The sequence below is a fragment of the Anoplopoma fimbria genome, chromosome 9 (genome assembly GCF_027596085.1).
Source record: "Anoplopoma fimbria isolate UVic2021 breed Golden Eagle Sablefish chromosome 9, Afim_UVic_2022, whole genome shotgun sequence".
Classification (NCBI taxonomy): domain Eukaryota; kingdom Metazoa; phylum Chordata; class Actinopteri; order Perciformes; family Anoplopomatidae; genus Anoplopoma; species Anoplopoma fimbria.
The window spans coordinates 7,743,181-7,769,050 of NC_072457.1; the positions used below are offsets into that span (position 1 = coordinate 7,743,181).

The following is a 25,870-nucleotide window of genomic DNA, read 5'->3' on the forward strand; positions in this document are numbered from 1 at the left end:
ATTTTATTATTTATTAAGCAAATTAGCCTTTTTTTATGGTCAATGCTATGATAACCTGGGATTTACAAAACTGGGAACATTTTAGTTTTGTGTGTCGAGGTAGGCTGAATTTGAAAAACATTATTTTAAATGACTGTTGCTATAGTGTAAGTTATTAAATACATTTACTAAAGCGCCTAAGTACAATTTTGAGGTACTTATACTTGAGTGTTTCTACATCATGCTATACTTGCATTTCTGCTTTACAACAATTCAGAGGGAAATGTTGTATGTTTTACTCCACTACGTTTATTTAACAGCTGCAATTACTTATTACTTTAACTGTCACATACATGTAGTGGAATACAAAGACTATCCATGTAATGAAGTAGAACTATTAAGAAACACAAAATAGAAATACTCAAGTAAAGTACAAGTACCTCAAAATTGTATTCAATTAGAGTTGACTACTTCAGGAAATGTACTTTTACTTATTGCAGGTTATTTTTTAATTTAGCAATGGTGAAAGAAATGAAATGCATTTTACCAAGTAGGCTTACTTAAGTACTATTCTGAGATTCTTTAACTTTATTTGTATTTCCACTTTAGGCTACTTTTATACTCTAATTCTTAAGTTTCATTTTTTTTTTATAATTGGTTAATGTGAAGCTCATCTGAACTGCTCTACGGTTTGATAGTTTATAAGCTGTTCATATATTTTGTTTTTTTAACATCTTCATTTTTTTAAGTAATCAGTTGCTATAGCTGTCACATAGATGTAGTCAAAAGTAAAAGTAGAAGTCAAATACAAGTACCTCCAAATTGTTCTCACTGTAAGTACACTAGCCTACTTAAGAAAATGTACTTTTACTTTCCATCACTGCTAATGTGGTAGTATAATTATAAGAAAAATGGAGAACTTGTTCTGTGGATACTACCAACTCACTCGTTATAAAGTTTTAAGAAATAATCTCACATGTTTGTAGCCTGGGACAGAAAACTGAAAATGTAGCCTACCAGTGAAGTTGTAATTTTTAAGAGAACATGCAATTAAACTTAAAACACATATTTGTCATATAATAGGATTATTTACTTGAGTTACCAAGTTGTTCTTTGTCAGTTCAAGTATTTCAAGATATTTTCTTTCCAACCTGGACATTAATGGCAGGCACCAAACAACACCCTTACTGACTTACTAACGCTATTAACTTGACCCCTTTTCATTTCTCTTGTAATTATTACCCAAATACAAAGCAATTCAAGGGAATGTCCAAAGGTTGACTACCAGCAAATGACCCGAAACTATTTCCTGGAAATTGTAGGAAATTAAGGGACTTGAAAAAGTACGAAATGCCTTAATTTTAAACAGATTATCAGTCGATAGGTTAACATTATCAAAACGAACAGTCAATAACATCAGGAGGCCGTCCTGCCTTTAACCAGGACCAGTATCTTGACCAACTTTGCAAGTCAATTTTATTTATACAGCCCAATATCACAAATCACAAATTTGCCTCAAGGAGTCTTATAATCTATAACGCGTACGACAGCCTCTGTCCATCGACCTTCTTCTCCAGTTGGACAACATGTTGCACGACCTCTTTTTGAGTTTACTGTACATCTTTACTAAGTGTTCTCTCTATCTCTGGTGCCCTTTTCCAATTAAACCGTCGGGTTTCAAACAGACTTATTGCACCATATTTCTTTAAAGCGTTACCTGGTTAGCAGAGAGCATTTAAGACCATCTAAATATTTTCCTCCTTATCTTCTCAGCATATGTTATACTAAATTCCTCAAAAAAATGCCAAATTGCACTGAACAGCAACAGACACTTTGTGTTTTTAAAAAAAATAAAATAAAATAATAATTGAATTCCAGTAAACATATAGTTTTTGGGATACTTTAGTATTCCATTTTTGTTAAATATTTTAATTATAATTTCTGTATGTTTTAGGGATATTTAAATATCAGAAAAATACCAGAAAGATATCAATAAAATATAATAAAAAAATGAAATATCAGAAAAATATTAATAAAATATCATAAAAACATAAATAAAGTCAAATAACAAACAATATCATTAAGAAAATCCCAAAATATAGTACATAAATATCCCCAAAATATTAGTAAAATAGCATAAAAATATTAGTAAAATATCAGAAGAAATCATAATAAAGGATCCTAATATTACCACTAAAATACCAGTAAATCGTGAGTAAAATATTAAAACTTTTAAAACTTTTCTGTCACACCATCGTCTGTGTGACAGATGAGAGATGATGGGCACCTCATCCCTTTGTAACATCAAACCTGAACATAACAGGTTCAAATATTTGTGTCTGTCATTAACCTACTACACATGTCTTGACCAGAGGAATTACATTACAGTCATTTTAGCAGACTCTTTTATCCAAAGCGACTTACAATCAGTAGTATATTACATATCATTCACCCATTCACACACTGATGACAGGCTACCATGCAAGACCATCAGACTCTAACTAACATTCATGCAACATCCAGTCCACACCGATGGCAAGCCTTCAGGAGCAACTTGGGGTTAAGTGTCTTGCCCAAGGACAACATCGACTGCCGAAGCCGGGTATCGAACCACCGACCCTCTGATTGGAGAACTACCTTGCTCTCCACTACGCCACAGCCGCAATTAAAGGCACAATCCCAGGTCTAAGTGTAATCAACAGGGACACACCAGCAACTAAATTCATAAAAGATTAGCAGACCTTGATAAACTAAATATCTGTTTCTGCAGAGCAAAAACCCTTTAGTGTTTTGAACTGATTAAGATGATGTTTTCTTGTTTAAGCATTCCAAAAATTTGATGAATTTAGGTGCTGGGGTTTCCGTTTTCATTACATTTACATATTTAAATTACAAATTGTGCATTTAATTCCTCTGGAATGGTCATGTGTAGGAGGTTATGTGTGAATGTCAGATATGAATATTTGAACCTGTTATGTTACAGGTTTAATGTGAGAAAGGGGCTTAAAAAGGTGTTCATCATCTGTCACCAGCCCACAACTCCAAGCACACCAGCAACGAAACCGTTCAGCTGCACAGATGCATTCAATAATAATAAAAAAAAAGATCTGACATCACACAGATGATGGTTTAAGAAATCATATGCAAAAAAATTTGAGTTGGCGCATAAAACGCTTGTACACCTTTTAAAAGAGTTTTGAAAGAGGAATGTGACATTCTGCTTTTTAAAATGAATGTAGTCTTTCTTTAGCTTGAATGTTTAAAGATGCATTAAATTGTTTGTCTTTTCTAATTGGAAATGTTCTATTCTAAGTAACCACAAATTAATTTAAGGGAATATGCAACTAGTAAGCACTGAAATAAAATAAAAGCAGGTCTTAACATTTTGATACAGGACTCTCTTAAAAAACAAAGCATCACCATTAGAAAATAAAGCCAGGCTCACTTTAAAGCCCTTATTATGTCAGCTGATGTTCTGCTTTAGTGTTGCATATTCCTAAAGTTTACACACACTAGAGCAGTGGTTCTCAAATGGGGGTACGTGTACCCCTGGGGGTACGTGAAGGCACTCCAGGGGGTACGTGAGATTTAAAAAATATATATTTAAAATTAGCATCCATTCAAAAATCCTTTAAAAATTGTTATTTAATAAATATTCAATAAAATATAAGTGTAAGTTCATAAACTGAATTCAATGCAACAATGCAATTTTCAGTGTTGACAGTTTAATAAATCAGACACTGATGGCAGAGCGCTGTGTATTACATCTTTTTTTCAACCAAAAATGCTTTGCGCTGGTTAGGGGGTACTTGGCTGAAAAAATATTTCACAGGGGGTACGTCACTGAAAAAAGGTTGAGAACCACTGCACTAGAGGATATGTTCATCAGTCTGTTTTTTTAAAACTATAGTCATGTGCACATACAAACAGTGATTTAGACGCTATAATCATTCCTCCTTTTCAAACAGGTACATTAGATCAACCAATGGGAGGACAGCCCTCCTTCTGTGCAAAAGAACATTCCACAGTTTATTTGACATGTTGATGTGAGGCTTCAGCAGTTTGAATTAGACTACTCAAATGGGTATCTTCCAAAGTCATTGGTCTTTTTAGTACAAATTTCATCCGTGAGTTGTGAGCAGTGATGTTTCCTTTACAGATTGTGTAATTTTTTGATAATTGTTATTGACCTAAATAGATAACACAAAGAAAGAAAAAAGAAAAATACCTGAGAAGACGGAGATAAAATCCACTTTTTAGAATGTTGTTTATCTTTTCAGGACCTCTGTTATTTGTCTTGATGCCACTCCGAAGGTCCCGACCCCGAGGTTGGAAAGCAGACAAGACAGTGCAACAACATTACATACAGTAGCTTTACAGTGCAGGACCAGCCTGAGTCCATATTATATGCAAGTGTTGCATATTTCTGATTGACATGCAGACTTTTTGGGGCCCTTGAGGTTTGGGGACTGAAGCAGTTTGCATTTTTTAACCACACTGCTCCCCCATCAAACCCATCTCTGTGCAATGTGTATATGAGTCATAATATTTGTTTATTTCTGGTTTTGTCGCTTCTTTAGGACGGTTCTGCGCACGACTATTTCTTTGCCCTGACCAGTCACTTCCTGGAGTCGTGGCAACCTCAGGGACATGATAATTCTTTGCCATAACTTATCATTTCATCTCAAGATAAGCTAACCGACAGCTGACTGCAAATTTACCAGACTTGAGAGCGATATCAATCATCTTCCTCTAACTCAGGAGAAGAAAGCATATAAGAACATTTCACAAAATGTTGAACTTTTCCTTTAATTCCAGTGAAATGCTGGAATAATATTTAATTTGTTGCCTATATAAGTAACATGCATAACAACAACTACATTTTAACAACGGGTCCCTCAAGAAGACAGAGCCACAAAAAAGGTTATTTTTAAAGACCTGCATCATTAAACAAATGTGCAATTATTCAAATAAGTCTACCAACCTGCAGCTTTGGGGCCTCTGAGTCTGGGGCCCCAGGGTTATTGTCAGGTTAGTGATTCAGCCTTATGTGTGTGCGTCTTTGGTATTGTTAGACTCCACTGAAAGTATGAAAGTATGCAGTATGTGGTTCGACTTGTGTCGCGGTGTGTAAACAACTGGGAGTTTTGACAAGGGTATCACAGAGAGAGAGAGAGAGGAGAGAGGAGAGAGAGAGAGGGGAGAGAAAGGGGAGAGAGGGTATCACAGAGAGAGAGAGAGGGGAGAGGGGGAGAGAGGGTAGAGAGAGAGAGAGAGGGGGAAAGGGGAGAGGGGGAGAGAGAGAGAGGAGAGAGAAGGGGAGAGGGAAGAAAGGGTATCACAGAGAGAGAGAGAGGGGAGAGAGAGAAAGGGGGAGAGGGAGAGAGAGGAGAGAGAGAGAGAGGAGAGAGAGAGGGTAGAGAGAGGGAGAGAGAGAGAGAGGGAGAGAAGGGGAGAGAGAGGGATCACAGAGAGAGAGAGAGGGGGGAGAGAGAGAGAGGGGAGAGGGGAGATCACAGAGAGAGAGAGAGAGAGAGAGAGAGAGAGGGAGAAGAGGAGAGAGAGAGAGGGGAGAGAGGGTATCACAGAGAGAGAGAGAGAGAGAGAGAGAGAGAGAGAGAAGAGGGAGAGAGAGAGAGAGAGAGAAGGGTATCACAGAGAGAGAGGATCACAGAGAGAGAGAGAAAGGGAGAGAAGAGAGGAGAGAGGGAGAGAGAGGGGGAGAGAGAGGGAGAGAAGAGAGAGGAGAGAGAGAGAGAGAGGGGAGAGAGAGAGAGAGAGAGAGAGAGAGAGAGAGGGAGAGAGGGAGAGAGAGAGAGAGAGAGAGAGAGAGGAGAGTTGTATGCTGAGCAGCAACACATTGGTGAGAACGGGCGCGCGGTACGGGGACCCGCCGGTGGCAGCAGCTTCAGCTCGAGCCGCATACCGACAAAAACACCGGCAGCACGAGCGACACCGAGGCGGTCAGCGGGGCGGAGAAGAGGAGAAGAGGAGGAGAGGAGGAGGAGAGGAGGAGGAGGAGGAGGAGGCACCTGCACCGCGACTCGTTCTCCCCCGCCGCCTCCGTCGTCTCTCTCTCTCTCTCTCTCTGTCTCTCCTCTCTCTCCCCCTCGCTCCTCTCGGACCGTCGCTTCCTCGTTAAGATGGCTGACCCCGGCGGCAGCGACGGAGAGGCACCGGAGAGCGCGCGCGGCTTCGCCCGCCAGGGAGCCCTCCGCCAGAAGAACGTGCACGAGGTGAAGAACCACAAGTTCATCGCTCGCTTCTTCAAGCAGCCGACCTTCTGCAGCCACTGCACGGACTTCATCTGGTGAGTGTGTGTGTGTGTGTGTGTGTGTGTGTGTGTGTGTGTGTGTGTGTGTGTGTGTGTGTGTGTGTGTGTGAGAGGACACAGGTGATTCACTTGCTGCGGCTCCGCTCGGCCTCCTTCCGCACCGACAGTGTTCCGACACCGCAGTGTTTCATTCATTGTCATTGTCAAAAACACTGCGATGCGCCATTTCCCCCCCCCCCCAGTTTTTCCCACAATGCGACAGCACCGTGGGCCTGTCGGGGGGAGGAGGAGGAGGAGGTGGAGGAGGAGGAGGAGGAGGAGGAGGAGGAGGGAGGAGGGATGCGTTGTCGGCAGCAGCAGCCGCAGAGCAGTCGCTCCGCTGCTCCGCGTTTACCGCATCGACCCCGACACCCATCTCTGAAACTGGAGGTCTGGTGGAGGAATGCAGCTGGAGACATAGAGACACAGGGCCCTACTGTTGCTGCTGCAGCTGTGTGTGTGTGTGTGTGTGTGTGTGTGTGTGTGTGTGTGTGTGTGTGTGTGTGTGTGTGTGTGTGTGTTGCCATGTGTGATTGCATACCTGTACATGTGTGTGTGTGTGTGTGTGTGTGCATCTCTTGTGAATCCCCCCAAATTTCACATCCCCTGTCTTCTGTCCACAGGGGCTTTGGGAAACAGGGATTCCAGTGCCAAGGTAAGAGCAGTGGCTCATTCACAAATCCCTCTGCTGCATATGGCTGTGGGTGTGTGGACGGATGTTCACTGTCTGAAGGAGTGTTGCTGTGTGTTTGTTGTGCTCGGGACGGGGCCCGCAGGTCTGCACGCTGTTAAGAGTGACCTGTTGGCTCTTCTTCACTGACTGTGTGTGTGTGTGTGTTGGTGTTGGCAGGCAGGTGTCAAACTCGGAGTAGGCGCTTGCCAACAGTGATAAATGAGAGTGAGAACGCTGCTGAGGAGGCTCAGGCAGAAGAAGACTGTGTGAAATGTAAGAGTAGAAGAGTCTGCAGAGTGCTGAAAGCTGAGATGCCTGTTTTGGCCAAGGAGAAATGGGAGGAAGACGGACCAGGAAGTTAGATTTCTCAAGCTTTTTTTTTTTTGTTTTATCCCCCCCCTCAACATCGAGGCTGACATCTGATTGCAATTGTAAAATGGTGGGCTTGTACGTGGGCGGGTGGTGAAGTGTGTCCATGGGTGGGTGGCTGGTTAATGGTGAAGGGTGGGTGTCTAGACACGGACCTCTGCACAAAATGGTTTCATAAACAGGCTGCAACATAGTGACACCCCTCAATCAAACATGCACGCTACAGTAAATCAGCAAAATTTGCTCTTGCGGTATCACTTCCTCCTCCTCACTGATCCATCTCAGAAAACCCCCCCCCACACTAAACTCATCTGGCTCCAGCCACGGGACCAGTCATGTGACGGTAAATTACCAGCTGTTTCCACATTATGCTCTAACTTAAGACTTCATTGACTGGAAGGAGTTGGGCAAAAGTTGTGTAATTTTATCAGCAGTTAAAAAAGAAAAAACAGAAAAAAAAAAAGTCACCTCATCTCTTGAGGCTACAGGCCTGCAGCAGCTCTGGAGGTTTTACAGGAAATGTAGAAAAAAATGAACACTTTTTGTGATTGGGTGTGCACAGCCTGCTGGACTAGTGACTGGTGACTGAACCTGAGCTGATTACACACTTTAGAGAGCACGGACCAATCGGAGCCCTCCATAGGTCGAGGGTTGTTTGGGATGTTGGGAGTCAGCCATTGATGTTCACACTGTAGATATAGAAAGGAGTTAATCCACAATCAATCAAGCTGCACAGTAAGCATTGATTTGGTGATTGGCAGTTCAAAAGGTAGAGGCATCTAGGTTAGTGCTGGGCTGAATTTAGCTATTTTTTTAACTACAGCTCATGGATGTGGTTTGCTCAGCTGTCATAGAGCTACATTGGTAAATAAATTAGGTTAAGAGACAGACTTGTGTATAAACTACAATCGTGCAAACGCAGACATGTTCCACACACGAAAGCAAGAAAAAGAGCTCCCTTTTTTTTGTTGTATTTCTACATGAAAATTTAAATAAAAGGGTGCATGCAACCACTTAACCAGAATAAGACCAAGTAAAGGGAATATCAACGAGAGTCCAGTTCACTTTTCTAGTGCAGTTTGTGCTCTTGTAGTGCAGACAGTCTGGACTCAGGCAGATGACAATTTGATTTCACAAAGGACACATGGCGGCTGAGACTTTCTGTCAATTAATCGATTTATTGATGGAAATAAAACTAATTGGCAACTATTTTGATAATCGATTTAATTGTTTATGTCATTATCCTTGCAAATATTCAAAAAAATCTGGTTTTAAATGTGACGAAATTGCTGCCTTTCTTATTTTATCTTAAATCAATATATATATATATATATATAATATTTTTGGATTTTGGAGATTAAATAAAGTCACCTTTGGATTTAGGATGTTGTGAAGGGATTTTTTTTTACAGTTTTCTAATGTTTTAAAAACAATACGATGAATCAATTTAATTGAAGAAATCTCATTCATCAATTATAACAAAAGTTAGTTGAACCCCTTAAAAATTGATGATCTTAGTCCGTCAATTTGGCTCAATTTGTTTGAATTGTGAGTTTGTTTAGACATCTTATTGTTTCAATGTGCTGATAGGACCTTTTTTTCTGATCCCCAAATCAATGCTGACAGTGAAGAGCAGCTTGTCAGTAACGTTCAGTTAAATGATTTTATTTTCCTCATTTTGGTCTACCCTAAGAGGATAGTTTGAGATTGGGGTGAAACAGGTCAAAATGTTATTTGTGATGTTGCAAATCAGTGATCAATGGTCACATTGATGCAACAGTATAAAAAGTAAAGTTTGTATTTAATTAATTTAAATTGCGGACCAAATTAAAGTGAGTTTTTTGGTGGGAAAAAAGAACAGTGGGCTTGATTTAATCTGACCTGCGAGGATAATTGACTATTAAATATTAATCAAACGAATCGTCACCTCCAAATATCCAGTAAGAGCTAACTTGATGAATGAACGATATATTGTAGTTAAGAGCAGCTCTTGAGTCCCATTTCTTTTTGAACGTATATGCCTACACATACAGTCATTAGATTATTGTTGACCTAACATATTTACATGAGTTAAACAGTAAGATTTTTAAACAAACATGTTCATCTCAAGTTCTAAGTAAGTGTTGATTTGGGTATAAATAAATTAATCGTCAGCTATTTTGATCAATTAATCCTTTGAATGTCTTTTGTATCTTGTAAACTGAATATCTTTGGGATTTGGACAAAAGATGACATTTAAAGATGCCACCTTGGAAAATTGATGGGTGTTTATTGACATTTCATAGACTCAACTATTTGAAGAACATAATTGGTAATAATCATTAGTTCAGTCTCACTTTACAATGAAATATCATCCCTTAAATAATGTTGAAGCAGTATTTAAATGACAGACTTTAACCTGGTTCAACTGGTAGAAAACGATGAAAAAACAGCTTTTGCGTCCTATTTTATTGTGTTTTCTTTGCCTTCGTTTTACCTAATGATCAGAGTCAGTTGGAACAATAAGGGAATGGGAAATTATGAGGATTTGGTGGATAAAACAGTGTCAACTCAACATCCTTTAGTAGCTGTTCTGGAGCTTTGAATCATATTATAACTGCCATTTAAAAGGTCACCAATATAATGGTAAGATTAGTTTGAACTTGTTGTGGCAGAAGGCTTTGATTTGGCAACTTGCAGGTCATAACATGATAAAACTGGGGAGTTTTTTTGGGAATGTCTTTTCTTTAGGCTTTGTTTAAGCAGCATTTGATGACTATGTTTCGATTTGTATTCAAGACCTACTTTACAGTGAAATATAGGAATTTAAACGCTGCAGAAACACAAAGATGCTTCACTTTTCAACCTGTCTTTTGAACCACCAGAACAGTTTGAGAGTCCTTTTTACTTGAAATGTAAAAGCCAAATATTCAGTCAATGTTTACACTTTTAAAAGTGGGAGTGTGGCTGAACAGAGGCATCTTAAACAGAGCTGGAGGATCAGGAAGGGTGCAGATAAGGTTGTAAATGGGATGTGCACAGACTCACACAGGAATGTAAGACATGTGGTGCCAACTTGTTCTGACTTGTAGATTATGTGTTTCAGATACTTTTTTGTAGTTATGTTTGTTTGACATAGGTGTCTTCTGTTGAATTGTGGGTGTGTTTTTGAATACCTGTTCTGCAGGTAAAGATTTCTCTTCTTTCTCTCCCGTGCACACACCTGTGTGTGCTCACAGCAGAAAGAGGAAGTCAACCTCAGGTGATTTCCTGCTTTAGGAGATCCAGATGTCTGATCAGAGCTTGGACTCAAAGTTTTTAAGGTCAATTGTCTTCTCAGCTGTCATATCAGATCATTGGAGGAAGGTTTTTCTGATTTGAAAAAGTAAAAAACACGTTTTACTTACTTTAAAAACAAACTAACTTAACTTAAATACTGCAAACAACAATAAAATTATTGTATTTTTATCATTGTATTTTATTCATTCATTTAAAAATGAAACCAGCTATTAGTAGCGGCTGGTATTATTATTTTCTACAAAGTTTTTTTTCACTGCAGACATTTTATTATTCATAGATGTAAAACTGCACGTTACTGATAATATTAATAATCTGAAGGCTCTGTTATATTTTAAGTGACCCAGTGAACCCTGGTTGTTAGCCAAAATGCACAATACTGGGACCCTGAAACTTAAGCAGCTAAATGAAATCCAGGCATCTATCATTGTGTATTCTAGCCTGAGGTTTTCCTACTGTGACATGTCGAAAGTTTTATCTTTGCATCCGGACAGAAATCCCTAAATTGTCTGATATTTTTGAAAGACTGAAGCTCAGAACATAAAACACATCTCAGGCTGCTTAGGACTTTTAAAAAAAAAAAAACACTGGTAACTGGACTGACAAAATGCCAACATGCTTGTGTTAAGCAGGTATATTGTCCACGGTAACCATCTTAGCTTAGCTTGTTTGAATGGTAACGTTTTATAAAGCGCTTGAGTTGAGGCTGATGGGATGTCATACATTTTTCAGGTATTTAATCAAAAAACAAAATCCTGGACAAATTCAAATTTTGACTTGGTGATGTTGCTAGAAAGAAAGTCAGAGGGTCACCAAAGCTGGTATGATTCATCCTCTGGAGACCATGAATGTCAAAACAGTAGTCCAGCAGTTGTTGAGATATATTTATCTCGGATTGACAGGACAGTCGAGAGATTTCCTAAAACAGATACTAGCATGTATGACTGAAAGCATTCAGTGGTTTATCACACACTGTGTTCTTATAGCAGATGTGTCACTTGTGACTGATATGTGCTCTTAACCAGAGCCAATCAAGTCTCTTACAGTTTTCTTGAGGGAGCTTCCACTTCTCACCCCACTGATATAATAATATAATCTGCTTTTCAGAACAGAAATGCAAATTATCAAATGTGCAAATCTTGAGTACGTGTCAGGACTTGTGTCTATAGGGTTTTTTTTTTGGTAGAAAAGCACTGACAGGGCGTTTCATCCCAACGCTTGATCAAATGTTACTATGACATCAATATCTTGGCAACATATCACCACTCTAACTGTTGTCGTATGATCGACTAGCATCGCTTCTTTGCTTTTTTTATTATCTAGGCTGGCTACTATCTATTTGTTTGACTTTGTTTTTTCACCATGAGCACCAACCGGAGGATGCTTGCCCTCATCTTTTGTTTGGACACGTCAACGCTCAATCTGACAGCTTGAGAGCATATAGGATGATTCTTCGGAGACAACGCGTACGGCGATAAAAGCTAAGAATCGGTGTCTGCCGGGCTGATCTGCTCCCATAAATGGGCTTTTTGATCTGATCGTGTCTGTCTGTCATATAATGCTCAGGATGGACAGACACGACCAAAACAAGCTTCTGCTGCAATTTCTTAATTGACGTCCCCAGCGTTTAAAAAAAAAAAAAAAAAAGGTTTAGAAATTTGTGGGGAAAAAAAGTGGAAGCTTTTTGAATTGTTCCCAGTGAGGAGAGAGCGTATGCAGCTGCAAAAAAAGGGGGAGCGCTCAGAAAAAAAAAGGTTAAGTGGCGAGATTTTCGGCACCTAACCTTACGCTCTCTCCTCATTGGAAACAATTGAAAAAGACACTCGCCTATTTGCACACTCAGCCTAAAATTCCCGTTGCCTCTGTGCCTTGATTACATCTGAACAAAAATTCAAATACAGGAAATTGCCGAAAAAAACCTCCTCATCTTGTTATTGATTGGATCAAAGCTGTGGTTGACTTCTAATCCTGATCATTGACTGATCAGCGGTTGAAGTAGTATCTTTGATATTGATTCAACGACAGGCCAGGCAGTCTAAAGATATTTTTTACAAGATACGTTTGTGACACTGCGGCTGCGAAAGCAAACACATATTTTAGAGTACGCCTGTCCACAGCACAGCGCCTGTTCTTGTCACCAAACTCATTCACAATGAATTTTAAAGTCGACAGATCTTTTCCAGCGTCAGCGCCCGGAAAACTGGCAGATGTCAGGATGGCTGACTGGATGTTAATATGACTGGAGAACTACACAGAACATTTTGAGATGAAGATGAAATGATCAAATCACAGTAAAATACAACAGATTGATGATTGTCCTTTACTGATTGGTAGATGATTTTTAATACAGAATTCTTTTCCTCAATTTGCTTAATTTGTCTTACCCACAGTCAAAAAACACAAATGCATTTAATTTACAAAGATACAGTGAAACACAGAAAGCTTCAAGTGACCAGTTATCAAAACTTAATTAAGTAACTGAAGTTGTTTTAATTGTTTCACTTCTATCAATATACAGGCTGATTAATCAAACCCAGTGATGTTTACTGTCACTATAACCTCAGCTGATCCAGGTCATGTGACAAACACTGTGCATGTTATCTTATATATCATAGAGATAGCCAGTACTTCCAATTAATACTCTTCACTGTATTCATCATATGATAAGAGAAATGTATTTACTCGTCATAAAGTCTGTGTTTTGGCACAAACGTCCACTTAAAGATGAACTGATAAGAAAGTTGTGGTCAAGGATCAAAGGTCAAGGTAGCTATGACCTCACGTGCGACCTCTTATTGTGATATCTCAGGAATGCCTTGAGCATATTTTTTTTCAAATGTCCACTTAAACTCAAGGATGAACTGATTAGATTTTGGGGGTTAAAGGTCACGAAAAACGGATGAAAACAGATAAAATGATGAAGTGATAACATTTTGGACAGACGTGGATTTTAACTGCAACCGATTTGCAGAGCCAACAGCCGAGAGGCGTTCTTCTAGTTTCTTTTGCACCATCGGGGAAATTGCCACATATGAGGAACAGGCCCCAATGTTTCCTGTTTGGTGTCAAAGTACGGCTGGGTCAAATCATTCTACTATAATTTAATATATATTTAATATATATATATATATATATATATATATAAAAAATTTAATTATTCGGTTAATTGGAATTGGTAAAATCAAGTTATTACAACGCCTGCAGAAAATCTAGTTTCCGCTTCGCCCCAAATTGCAACAAAAATCAGTTTAAATTACCTTGAAAATGGCTTCTTTTCACTGTTTGGGTTTTGTAGCAGTTCATCAAGAAATAAAACTAGATACAAAAAAAAGCTTTTTAAATTGGCTGAATCCATTGTTTAAGTGTTAAAGGTAGGGTTGGTAATCTTCTGTAAGAAAAATGTCAGTGGATGACTGTAAATAGGCCTTCACGTGATCTGCCTGTGCACTCATTCCTCGTCACCGGAGTCTTCCTCTAACTGATAGCTTGACAGCTGTGAGCACTAACATTAGCCATGTTAGTTTGCATTCATAATGATCATTTTTGGGGAGTGGCTTTGGAGAGAGGCCTGAAGGGACGGGCTGTCAGAGTTGCCGTACATTAGAGCTAGTTGGAGCCAATTCTGTTGGCAACTCTCATTGGAAAAAAGAGTTGGCAACACTTGGCTTGGATTTGCAGTTGGATCATTTTTTTTAATCTAATGTACTTTTGCTAGTTTTTTCAACATAATTTATATTTTATTATTTGATTTATATTTGATTTGTACCCGACCGAGACGTTGCCATTTCAACAGTTTGTTATCGCTTCTTTTTCACCAAGAGATAAGAATAATCAGATAAGAATTTGGAAGAAGCGTGCATGAATGTTTTGTCGGACTCAGTAATTAGGGCGGGAACGTTAGCGTTACTTTTTTTTTTTTAGAGAGCTGTTCAGTATCAGGGTCTTATCTGCGGTTCAGTTTAGTCAGGCAAGCTGAGGCCCAAATGATGATTTCAAGTGTCTCCGTTTGAGGTTTGTGGTCTCGTAATCATCCAAGATGGAGGAACTTCCTGATGCTCATGTCGATGTGAAACTGTGGCTCCGCTGTCATCTTGGCAGTCCATCGCAGGAGCCTTTTTTTGGAGCGGCTTTGATTTGCTGCCATTGCCGTCGGTCAGATAAAACAGGGCGTTGTGTATTGTGTGTAGACTCGACTGTAGGGCTCAGCCTGGTTGCTAGGCAACAGAGCGAAGACCTCCTCAGCAGGTCACTAGGCCTGTCTTTCAGCACTGTGTGTGTGTGTGTTTGTGTACGTGCACAGGTTTTGTTTGTGTGTTTAAGTGACAGAGCAGATTTATGAAACAAAAAGCTATAAAGTGTGTCTGCAATCCTTCACTGTGTTTTCTGGAGCTCCACTTCTCTGTTTCTGTCTTCCTGACACACTGCAAAGACACAAATGAATCCTCCACCCCCTCACATCGCCTCAAACCCAGCTGTGCCCCCATCCCTTCCTGCCCACACACGCACACACACACGCACGCGCACGCACGCGCACGCACGCGTGTCTCTGTTTGACTTTATTTCTTCTTCACTCTTTCTTTTCCTCTCGTCTTATTGTTCTGTTTTGAATTTCCTGTTATTTTCAGTCACTCTGCTCACAGTGTGTCTGTTCATTTGCATTGTGCAGATGGACAGTTTTCAATGTTATACCATCAGTTACTGTATTATCTGTTGTTAGAGCTAAAACTGCACCAACCAAAAATGTACTGTAAGTCCAGGTGTTGGCTGACGTGACCGTCCTCTCTCCTGCACAGACAAACACAGATATGTGAGCAAACGAGCGCTTAACCGCTAGAAAGCCGTGGAAAGTGCAGCCAGTTGCCACGGTGCCTCATGAAAATGTAACGACTATGTGAATAATTAAGATCAAACAAGAGCTTAATGTCACCCTCCTTCCGTGTGCGTGTGCGTGTGTGCGTGTGTGTGTGTGTGTGTGTGTGTGTGTGTGTGTGTGTGTGTGTGTGTGTGTGTGTGTGTGTGTGTGTGTGTGTGTGTGTGTGTGTGTGTGTGTGTGTGTGTGTGTGTGTGTGTGTGTGTGTGTGTGTGTGTGGCTGTGGCTGTTGTTGCATCATGTGTGTTAGTATTTTCATAATAATCTTGAACCGTATTGAGGTCTTAAATCTATTTTTAGTCTATACTGCATGTCGTAGTAAAATGGTTTTCAAATCAGCACCGTGCAAGATTTTAATGTAAAAGTAAGCCAATGATATGAGGCTGAAACCACGAAGTCGGGCTACAGTACAGAAGACCGATCCGCCCTATTTATCTAAATGGACTTCTGCTGTTGGTCATGTTCACGTCTCCGTCTGCAGAGAGTGACTGATCAAAATTTAAAGGGATGGATTGTACTTTATTTCCATCCGACCCAGAGTGTGCAGTTTAAAGGTTTACTGACTCGTGGTCTGACGGATCGGTAGCAGCTCAGCTCAAACAAACCTTCTCCGACTCTGAGGGCTTAATGCTAATTAGTACTGCTCAGTTTTTTATCAGGGCTGCAGCTACAATCGTTTTCATCAGCTATTAATCTGCAGATTATATTCTCAATTAATCATTTTGTCTCTAAAATGTCAGAATGTATTGAAAAATGCCCAAAATGATGTCTTCAGATTGTTTGTTTTGTCCAACTAACAGTCAAAAACCCCAAAATATCTAATTTACAAACATAAAAACAGAGATAAACTACATTTTTGATAAATAACTTAGTTACTGACTAGTTTTCTGACTTATAAACTAAATACAGCAGCTAACATATTTATATATTAGTTTGGAACCATATGTTCTGGTTGTTTGCGCACATAAACTGATATCCTCTTATTTATTTGTAATTAGTTCAATGATCTACAGTTCACGAATCAAACGTTCCAAAGTAGTGGCCACTTTTAAAAAATTTATTATTGATGCCTTTTTATCCTTGCATTGTACCTGTTATTATGAGAATAGGATCCAACCGTATACACTACAAGTTTTAATGAGTTGTCGATTGATCAATAAGCCGATCAACAGAATATTTTGATAATCATTTAGTTGTTTGAGTCATTTTTAAGCTAAACAAGCCAAACATTGACTGATTTTTGCTTTTCAAATGTGAATATTTTGCTGGTTTTCTTCAGCAAACTAAATCTCTTTGGGTTTTGGGCAGTCTTTTTTGGACAGAATGAGTTATTTGAATGTGTCAGCTTGGGCTTTGTGCAATTGTGATGGACATTTGTTAGTTGCAGCCGTGGTGAAATTCACAGCGATGGATCAGACCAGCTTGTCCGTCTCTCCTACTCAACTCCTGTCATTATTTTGGTACCTTATAGCATTTTGGATCTCTTTGTCTTCAGTTTCTCAGCATTCAAAAGACAGTTCACCAAGACAAAATTTAAGATTTAATGTGGACAACGATGCAAGCAAGTAGTCTGATTAGAAATGATGACGATTTTTTTTTTAAATCATCAACTTACAGAACGTTTTTTAAAACATAAGTTCATTGGCGTAAGAAGTATTCAGATCTTTCACTTAATTTAAAATAGTAATACACCGGTGTAAAAATACGCTGTTACAAGTAAAAGTCCTGCATTTCAAATGTTACTTAAGTAAAAGTGCGCAAGTATTGGCTTCAGAATATACAAAAGTACAAAAAGTAAAAGTACTCTTGCTGCAGAATTATGCATAATATATACTGGTAATAATTAGTGATGCATGTTGCAGCTGATAAAGGTGGTGCTAATTTAAGCTGCTCCACTTTGCATACTTAATTTGTAATATATCATATGTATAAATTGATTTATACTTTGTATTGATAATGCAATTTAACTACAGCTGTCAGATGAAATGTAGTGGAGTAGAAGTATTAAGTAGCATAAATTGGAAATACCCGAGTAAAATGCAGGCCTGGGGAATATATCGATGGTATATTGATTTTGTGATACGAGACAAGATATCATTTTGATTTTTGATATTGTAATATTGCATAGGTGTTGTCTTTTCTTTGTTTAAAGGCTGCATTACAGTAAAGTGATGTCATTTCCTGAGCAGAGCTGCTACTTGATTGTACTTGCGATTTACGGTCAAGAATTTAGCAATACTAAACTTTGGCCCCACATGTTCCCAGAGAAGACTTCCCCAAAGTGTGTGTGTGTGTGTGTGTGTGTGTGTGTGTGTGTGTGTGTGTGTGTGTGTGTGTGTGTGTGTGTGTGTGAACTGTGTGTGTGTGTGTGTGTGTGCGTGTGCGTGTGCGTGTGTGTGCGTGTGTGTGTGTGTGTGTGTGTGTGTGTGTGTGAACTGCCAGCGAGTCAGCATTAATACAATGATCTTAAGCATGAGTCTATTAAGTGTCCTTATTAAATCCAAGTATGCAGGGTATTGATTTCCATCCATCACCGCACTGAATGATTTTAGCACAACTTCGAGCAGGAACAGACAGTCACCTGGTGTGTCGGGCCTGCTGTTCTCTGCTTCCTGTAGCAGCTCTAATGTTATGGGGCGTGATTACGAGACGCCCCACCATGCTGTGGTTAAATTTAAAAATCATCTCAAGCTGAAGCAATAAAAACTAAATATAGATGAGTCAGCATGGAAGAAACAAATGGGAACTGCTGAAATATGAGTAGCCCATTGTGCGGTGACTAATGCCACATAATTGACATATTGATTCATCCCTTTGTTGCTATTGTGTCGCCTTATTTGGCGTTGTAAAGAAGCCTCGGTTTGACATTTGCTTTTTTTTTTTTCTTCCCTCCCGTCTCCCTCCACCAGTGTGCTGTTTTGTGGTCCATAAGCGCTGTCATGAATTTGTCACCTTTTCCTGTCCGGGGGCCGACAAGGGACCTGCCTCCGATGTAAGTAAAGAAAAAAAAAAAAATGGGATTCCACACTGAAGCAGATTTCTAGTGTTCAAGTTAGATGTTTATTAAACACACGGTTAGTGATTGTTTTGCTGGTGAGTGATGTTTTTTTAATAACATTAGCAAGGTCAGCACTGGCTTTTGGTGCGTGTGTGTACATCCATGTAGTTCCTGTATTTACTGCTGGATGAACACACACACACACACACACACACACACACACACACACACACACACACACACACACACACACACACACACACACACACACACACACTCACGCACATACAGACCCCTTGTCCTCCTGCTGAGCTGTCAGCACCAAATCACATTGAGAAATGTCAGTAAAGAGAGAATGTGCTGCCTGGCTGCCTCAGGTTAATGAGCCAACATCTCTCATTCACACACACACACACACACACACACACACACACACACACACACACACACACACACACACACACACACACACACACACACATTTGTGAGTCAGCATGGATTGTGAAGTCATATAACTGATGTTTATTAATTTCTAACTCCTCTGTCTTTCTTTGTTTTTGTTATATCACCAAAGCTGTTTTTTTGGTTCCCATTTTTAAGCATCCTCCAAACTCACTCAATCAGAACTTGAAATTTCATTTTAGCTCTCTGTCATAATGGAGGCAACATTTAAAGGAACGGTTCACCAGAGATACACTAAGTGGTAAAACATTTTTGGTCTCAGGATGGTTTAGATAAAACATAAATTATTCAAAATAATATATTTTAGACATTCTTGATGATTCAACTTCATTTCAACAGTTTTTTGGGAAAACACTTTTGTTTCTATGTGGCCAAACCTCTTTGCACAAATCCAACTCCATAAAGAAATATTTTCCCAGTTTGTTGTGAAAGAGCACGACTGGCCGGCACAGAGCACTGTTTCTCAGCCTTATCACCCAACATCAGGGTCCAACCTCACAAACTCACTTCAGGCTGATTAGGAGCAAATTCCTGCAGCCAGGTTCCAAAAGGTCGAGAAAAGTCTTCCCAGAAGAGTTGATAATATGGTTGTATTATTGTTGTAATAGTTTCATAATCATTTTCATTGTTAAGCAGTTAGATGCTCACATATGGCTGAAATGTTCAGGTGTGCACACATACTTCTGGCCATGTAGCGTATCTCAAAACATGCAAATGAAGCCAAAACTATCAGCATGGTTAGATGCAGCTAGATGTAAGTGAGAACATTTTCCTCTCTGTAATTTGTGTGAACCGACCCTTTAAATACCGACTAACAGGACTACTGGGAACAACTGAACAGTTGTCTGAGCGCAGCGCAGCACAGATGCAGGAACCCGACTGAAGCGACCCAGATTACTTTAAATATTGAATTCAAGTCACTCTCTGTTTTCTCTCTCCTCTCTGTGTTCGTTTCTCTGCAGGATCCTCGTAGTAAACACAAATTTAAGGTCCACACTTACTCCAGCCCGACCTTCTGTGACCACTGTGGCTCGCTCCTGTACGGGCTGATACACCAGGGCATGAAATGTGACCGTACGTACACAAATATCCATCTCTGTGTGTGTGTTTGATGTGTTTGTGTGTGTGTGTCTCTAGAATGCCATTTCTGTCGATTTTAAGTACATACATAAATAAATATGCCTACGAAATGAATAAGTATGCCTATGAAATTGATCTTGAAATACATACATTTAGCAATAAATGTTAATATAAATATATAATTGAGTCAATATAGATAAATAGAAAAGTTTTTATATTTAAAAGGACGTTATGAAAGAGCTGCCTTTTAGTTTTTCCCAGGGGACTTTTATTTCCTAACCCCACATTTGTTTTACAGCTGTTTTTATATCCGTCTGTAAATTCAAATGAGTGAGACAAGGTTATCTCAAACATTAAAGACCAAAGCTAACTAGCGTCTCGGAGACTAGCCTTAAGGCATATTTATTTATTTATTCAAAATTATATTTATTTATTCAAAATTACATTTATTTAAAAAGATAATGTTTATTTAATGATCTAAAGTGATCACACAGTTTGAGCGTTTGACAGAAATTAACTTGTGCTTTAGAGGCCGTAAGCAGAATTTTTTTTTTTTTTTACCTGCTTTATTGATCTTTTGTGGCACCGCTGCATATATATGTATATGTATACATATGTATACATTTCTAACGATTCACTATTAAGACTATTACATTTGATTAGCGCTGTCACCTGAAAGCAAGAGGGGTCTGGGTTTGGCCCCTCTGTGTGGAGTTTTCATGTCCATCCCGGGTTCTACGGGTTCTCCAGCTTCCTCCCATAGTCCAGTGACGGAGACTTAATCCCTGCTGGGTTCAGTTCCAGACTCTTTATTCTGCAGCATCAGGGCCGTCGGTCAGAAATCAAAGAAATGGCTGCTCAAAAATAGCTTTTTTTTCTGTTATTCATATAAATACTGTTTTACTTCATAGCATTCATAATCCACACACTGCTTGTAATATGTGGATTGTGGACTACAGTTAAAAAACAAATTCTCTGAATTTACATAGCAGGCATCATTTACTATATTTGACCTGCTCATGAGTCATAATGACTCAGTTAAATAAATGTTATCAGCTTAATGACGACAGTTGGAGAGATATTATCAGCTTAACGTATCAATGAGTGATTCTTTTTTTTACATACTTGTGTCCTATTTATTGCTGACCATTTGCCCCCTGTCGGCAACAGAGACACAGAAACAGGAAGTAGGCTACAATGCGGTCTCCAGCCATCATCTATATTATTTAGTAAGCAGACAGTTCCTCATTGTACCTGTGAGAATTACACAGCGTTTGATGGACTTTGACTTTTAAGCAGTATTTATACATTTATATGTAGTAAAAAGGAAAAAGAAAGAAGGTTGGTGTTAAAGTGTTGGTGCTGAAAATACTGTGGTAGCTTGTACATCAAAATTCAAATAGAGGTTATTAAGTTAAATATTAATCCACGTAAACAAATATTTGACTAGGAGCTCTGTGTTTCTTGCAAATTATTATTCATATTAACAAATACAATTATTTATTTTTTTATATGCACACACACATTTCTCAAATCAACTTGCTATGGCTAAATGATTAACTCTCAATCATCTTTGTGTTCTTTGTAAGACATTTTGATACATAAATCACATGATTGTGTGAAAGTTTTGGTTATGAATTTCAACTTGGAAAGCAAAAACAGGGACATGTCTCTTGATGTATTGAAATATTTCATAATTTAAGTTTCTGAGCTGTAGGAAGTCTCAGTGGTCTCCTCACTTGTCCCTCAAAAATTTAAATCAATGATCTGACTCAGATCAAGTCCTCACAACTTTCTGTCTTCTTCCTTTAAACTGGAGGGACCTATAAAAGTATCTCAGGGCTCTTAATACACAGGCAATGTATTTATATATTTTAGATTTGCTTCCCATGATGGCATGAGATGTGTTGTTCTGCCACATCAAAAAAAAAATGTTTTTTCTGGGTCACCCCTCTATAAAGTTTCAATAGACAATGCAGACAAGTGGAGCCAGACATAAATGTAAAAATGAATAAATGAATAATGTGTTTAGTGCACGGCCTCGTGGAGATTTAAGATGAAACTCATCAGAATAAGTTATCATAAGAAAGGTCTTTATCATGGGATGGAAAACATACAAAATATAACCTTCTGCATTGCCTTCAGTGAGTTGAGTAAAATGTGGAGCTTTGTACATCAGAGCAGGCTGACATCTAGTGGACAGACTGAGTCATTACAAAGAAGGTTTACATGTTTAAAAAAACCAAATCAGTGCTCACCATTTTTATGTTTTGCCTGTTTAGCTGTACTCAATGCAAATTAATGTAAAACCATCTCAGATGTAAGTTAACTGGTGTTTATCATGCAAGGAGGCTCTAATGAAAATATGCTATTAAGTGGCATTATGGAAGATGTAGGATCCAGTGGTTTTGGGACTTAAAAGTCCAGATGTCTTGACTTTTTGCTGCTTCAGTTTTGACCAATTGTCTTTCAATCTCTCTCTTGTCAGTCCCCAAATGCAATGCATTGGACGATATGACAATTTTTGTGTCATGATAATTAAGGCCCAAAATTTCTTACGATACTGTCTCAATTATCATTAAAATGTGCTTTTAAACACTTATAAATGGTAATGAAACATGCTGGAATAACTTATCCTTATGTTTTAAGAAACAAATATTTTCAGATAGGACACACATCTATTTTTTCTGAAAAAACAAACAAACAATTTTAAATAAGGTAATCATAGAACAAAAACTCCCGCACACTGGCTTCTTCACTATGTTTCGGTACGTAGACCTTCATCAGGTTATTTTACATAAATAAGGTAATCATAAATCATAAGGTCCCCCTGCATAAATAAAGTATAAATAAAAAAGAAAAATAACGACATTGATTGAGTCCGTTCTTTCTCACATGATAATTCCTGTATTTTTAAATCAGGCTCTATTTCTCACCTCTCTACAATGATAGCGATCTGGACCGCTTTTTTATGTCACTCTTTTGAAGATATTCTAGATTATCCCAGTAATGGAAAACTAAAATTAATAATTTATTGGGAGAGTTTTTATCCCGATCCTCGATTAAAATTGTACATCTTCCCATCCCTAACCCGACACAACACTAGATCGCTGAAAAGCCTTTAATCTGATGATAAAGTACCGACAGTACTGTGGTACTGACTTTTTGATTTTGGGCTGTATAGCGATAACTAACTTGTGCGTTTTTGTGTGTCTGTGTTCAGACTGTATGATGAACATCCACAAGAGATGTGTGGCCAACGTCCCGAGCCTGTGTGGGACCGATCACACCGAGAGGCGAGGACGCATCCAGATCTCTGCCCAGATCGCTGACGACATCCTCACCGTCACCAGTGAGTGCACTCTGTCTCTTCATTCTCACACACACACACAAACGCACACTGAGGGCCTCTCAAAGCTCTATCAGCCCAGGACTAAAACTGGAAAGTCCATTAGTCGATCAATGATCCAACGATTGACCCATATCACCACTGGAACATGCGTCCACGTGCCAAGCTCTCACTCTCAGACGGCTGTGGATTGATTATAGAACAGAAGCTAAACTGTCGTTAAGTGTTATTTAGGGTTATTTAGGGCAGTACTCACACTGACAGCTTCACATCCTGCTGTCCTCTGGAAAAGGACAACAATCCAGACTAAACTGTCTCAAAGTGTGTCTTATCTTGTGAAGGTTTCCTGACACTTTTTTTGTAACCATGTCCTCCTGAAAACCCCCTCCCAGTTAAAGAGGCCAGGAACCTGGTGCCCATGGACCCCAACGGCCTGTCAGACCCCTACGTCAAGCTCAAGCTGATCCCAGATCCCAAGAGTGAGAGCAAGCAGAAGACCAAGACCATCAAATGTTGCCTCAACCCCACCTGGAATGAGACCTTCACTTTGTGAGTCATTGTGTTCCATGATGTTTGAGGCTTCAAAAAAACTTATTTTTGGCATTGCTGCAATATGTACTTTGGTTTCAAGTTACTCTATTGGCCCCGTTTTTTGTCCCTGAAGCACAAATCTAACTGGAGCTCATGCAAGTGACCCTGTCTGTATTCTTTTTCCTGTTGTTGCTTGTTATTCAAGCTATTCTGGGTTTCTGTGTGGCTGCTAGGAAAAGGAACAGGCATGAAAAACTGTCACATGCTGAGGTGTTCACCAGTTCAGAGAGAGATGTGGGGAATGTGTCTTTGAAATCAAATTGTGATCTTGTGTTTCATTTTTACCTATTTTAAGAACACCCTTTATCTGACTGCCCCCCCACCACCACCACCACCACCTTTTTTCTCTCATTTCCTAAGCAACCTCAAAGAAACCGACAAGGACCGCCGTCTATCAGTGGAGGTCTGGGACTGGGATTTGACCAGCAGGAACGACTTCATGGGATCCCTGTCCTTTGGGATCTCAGAGCTTCAGAAACAAGGGGTAGATGGATGGTAAGCTGTCAAGATATGGTGGATAATTGGGGAAATGACACAGTTGTAGAATCAATAAACAAAGGCAGAGGGAACAGGGGTGTGCATATTTAAGAGCTTTACTGTCATAGTCTGGTGGTAATCCTGGATTTTTATGTTTTTTTATTCTGGGGTCTAGGTTTAAGATGCTTTCTCAGGAGGAAGGAGAATACTTTAATGTTCCTGTCCAGCCAGAGGGAGAAGACGGTAACGAGGAGCTACGACAAAAGTTTGAGGTGAGAAACAGAGACACAGAATGACTACAGGTTTAATTTGTGCTGTCCTTTTCTCTTCTTCAATAAAACTCTCATTATGTTCCTGTCATATCATATCTCTCTAGAGGGCGAGGGTGGGACCAGGGAAGCCAACAGACTCTTCCTCCTCGTCCTCGGTGTGCAAGTATGACAGCAACGGCAATCAGGACCGGGTCAAGCTCTCAGACTTCAACTTCATCATGGTTTTAGGCAAAGGCAGCTTTGGCAAGGTGATGCACATTAGACATTGGTAGCCAGTGGCTGGAAAAACAAGATGAAATCACTGTGAAGCTGATGTGTTTCCTTTTTGTCGACTGCCTTCAGGTGATGCTGGCTGAGAGGAAGGGCACCGATGAGTTGTACGCTGTCAAAATCCTGAAGAAGGATGTGGTGATCCAGGATGACGACGTGGAGTGCACCATGGTGGAGAAGAGAGTCCTCGCTCTGGCCGGAAAACCACCTTTCCTCACTCAGCTGCACTCCTGTTTCCAAACCATGGTATGAATACCCAACATCTTGCATTGACAAAGATGAGTACATTCAGAAACATGGCAACACTTGTAACACGGTTTCACACATTTATCAATTGTTCTCCTCCTCTTCTTTGTCTTCCAGGACCGATTGTATTTTGTCATGGAGTATATAAATGGAGGAGACCTTATGTACCAGATCCAACAGGTCGGCAAGTTCAAGGAGCCTCATGCTGTGTGAGTGTTCATGCAAAACAGTTTCTTGTATTTTCGTTTGTTGTGCTCCTCTTTTTCTCTTCTTACTTCTAATTCTATTTTCCCTTCAATATACTGTGCTCTCTTCTCTTCTTTATCAGTTGATGTCTGAACACTTTTAAACAGTTGGGTTGATCCTAAAATGTTGAAAGGTGTACTAATTCATCATCTAATAGAAAAGACTAAAGCCATTCAGAAAAAAAAAAAAAGATATAGTGTCAGACAATAAAATAAAAAATAGTGTGAAATAAAAAATAGATTAATACTGAAATAGTTAAAAAAAATAAATTACAACTTAAATACAATAAAACAACTGATTAATGAAATAAAAATAAAATGTATAGAATAATAAATAAATAATTATTAAAAAGATAAAAAAATAAAATAAATCACTCTAAACCATTCTTTGATTCAGTTT

General features: G+C 39.2%; 1 protein-coding gene across 2 annotated transcripts in view; it reads left to right on the forward strand.

The window, feature by feature from the left end:
- The first annotated feature begins 6,071 nt into the window (after positions 1-6,071).
- The window catches only part of LOC129095247 (protein kinase C beta type), a 29,000-nt gene continuing 9,201 nt past the window's right edge, over positions 6,072-25,870 (forward strand). For both annotated transcript variants that reach the window (XM_054603617.1, XM_054603616.1), the window contains exons 1-11: positions 6,072-6,289; positions 6,916-6,947; positions 18,390-18,472; positions 19,903-20,014; positions 23,244-23,372; positions 23,762-23,918; positions 24,321-24,455; positions 24,613-24,709; positions 24,814-24,957; positions 25,052-25,225; positions 25,343-25,434. In XM_054603617.1, the coding sequence (XP_054459592.1) occupies positions 6,123-6,289; positions 6,916-6,947; positions 18,390-18,472; positions 19,903-20,014; positions 23,244-23,372; positions 23,762-23,918; positions 24,321-24,455; positions 24,613-24,709; positions 24,814-24,957; positions 25,052-25,225; positions 25,343-25,434 (1,322 nt within the window). In that variant the 5' untranslated portion in view covers positions 6,072-6,122. The remainder of the gene's footprint in view (positions 6,290-6,915; positions 6,948-18,389; positions 18,473-19,902; positions 20,015-23,243; positions 23,373-23,761; positions 23,919-24,320; positions 24,456-24,612; positions 24,710-24,813; positions 24,958-25,051; positions 25,226-25,342; positions 25,435-25,870) is intronic.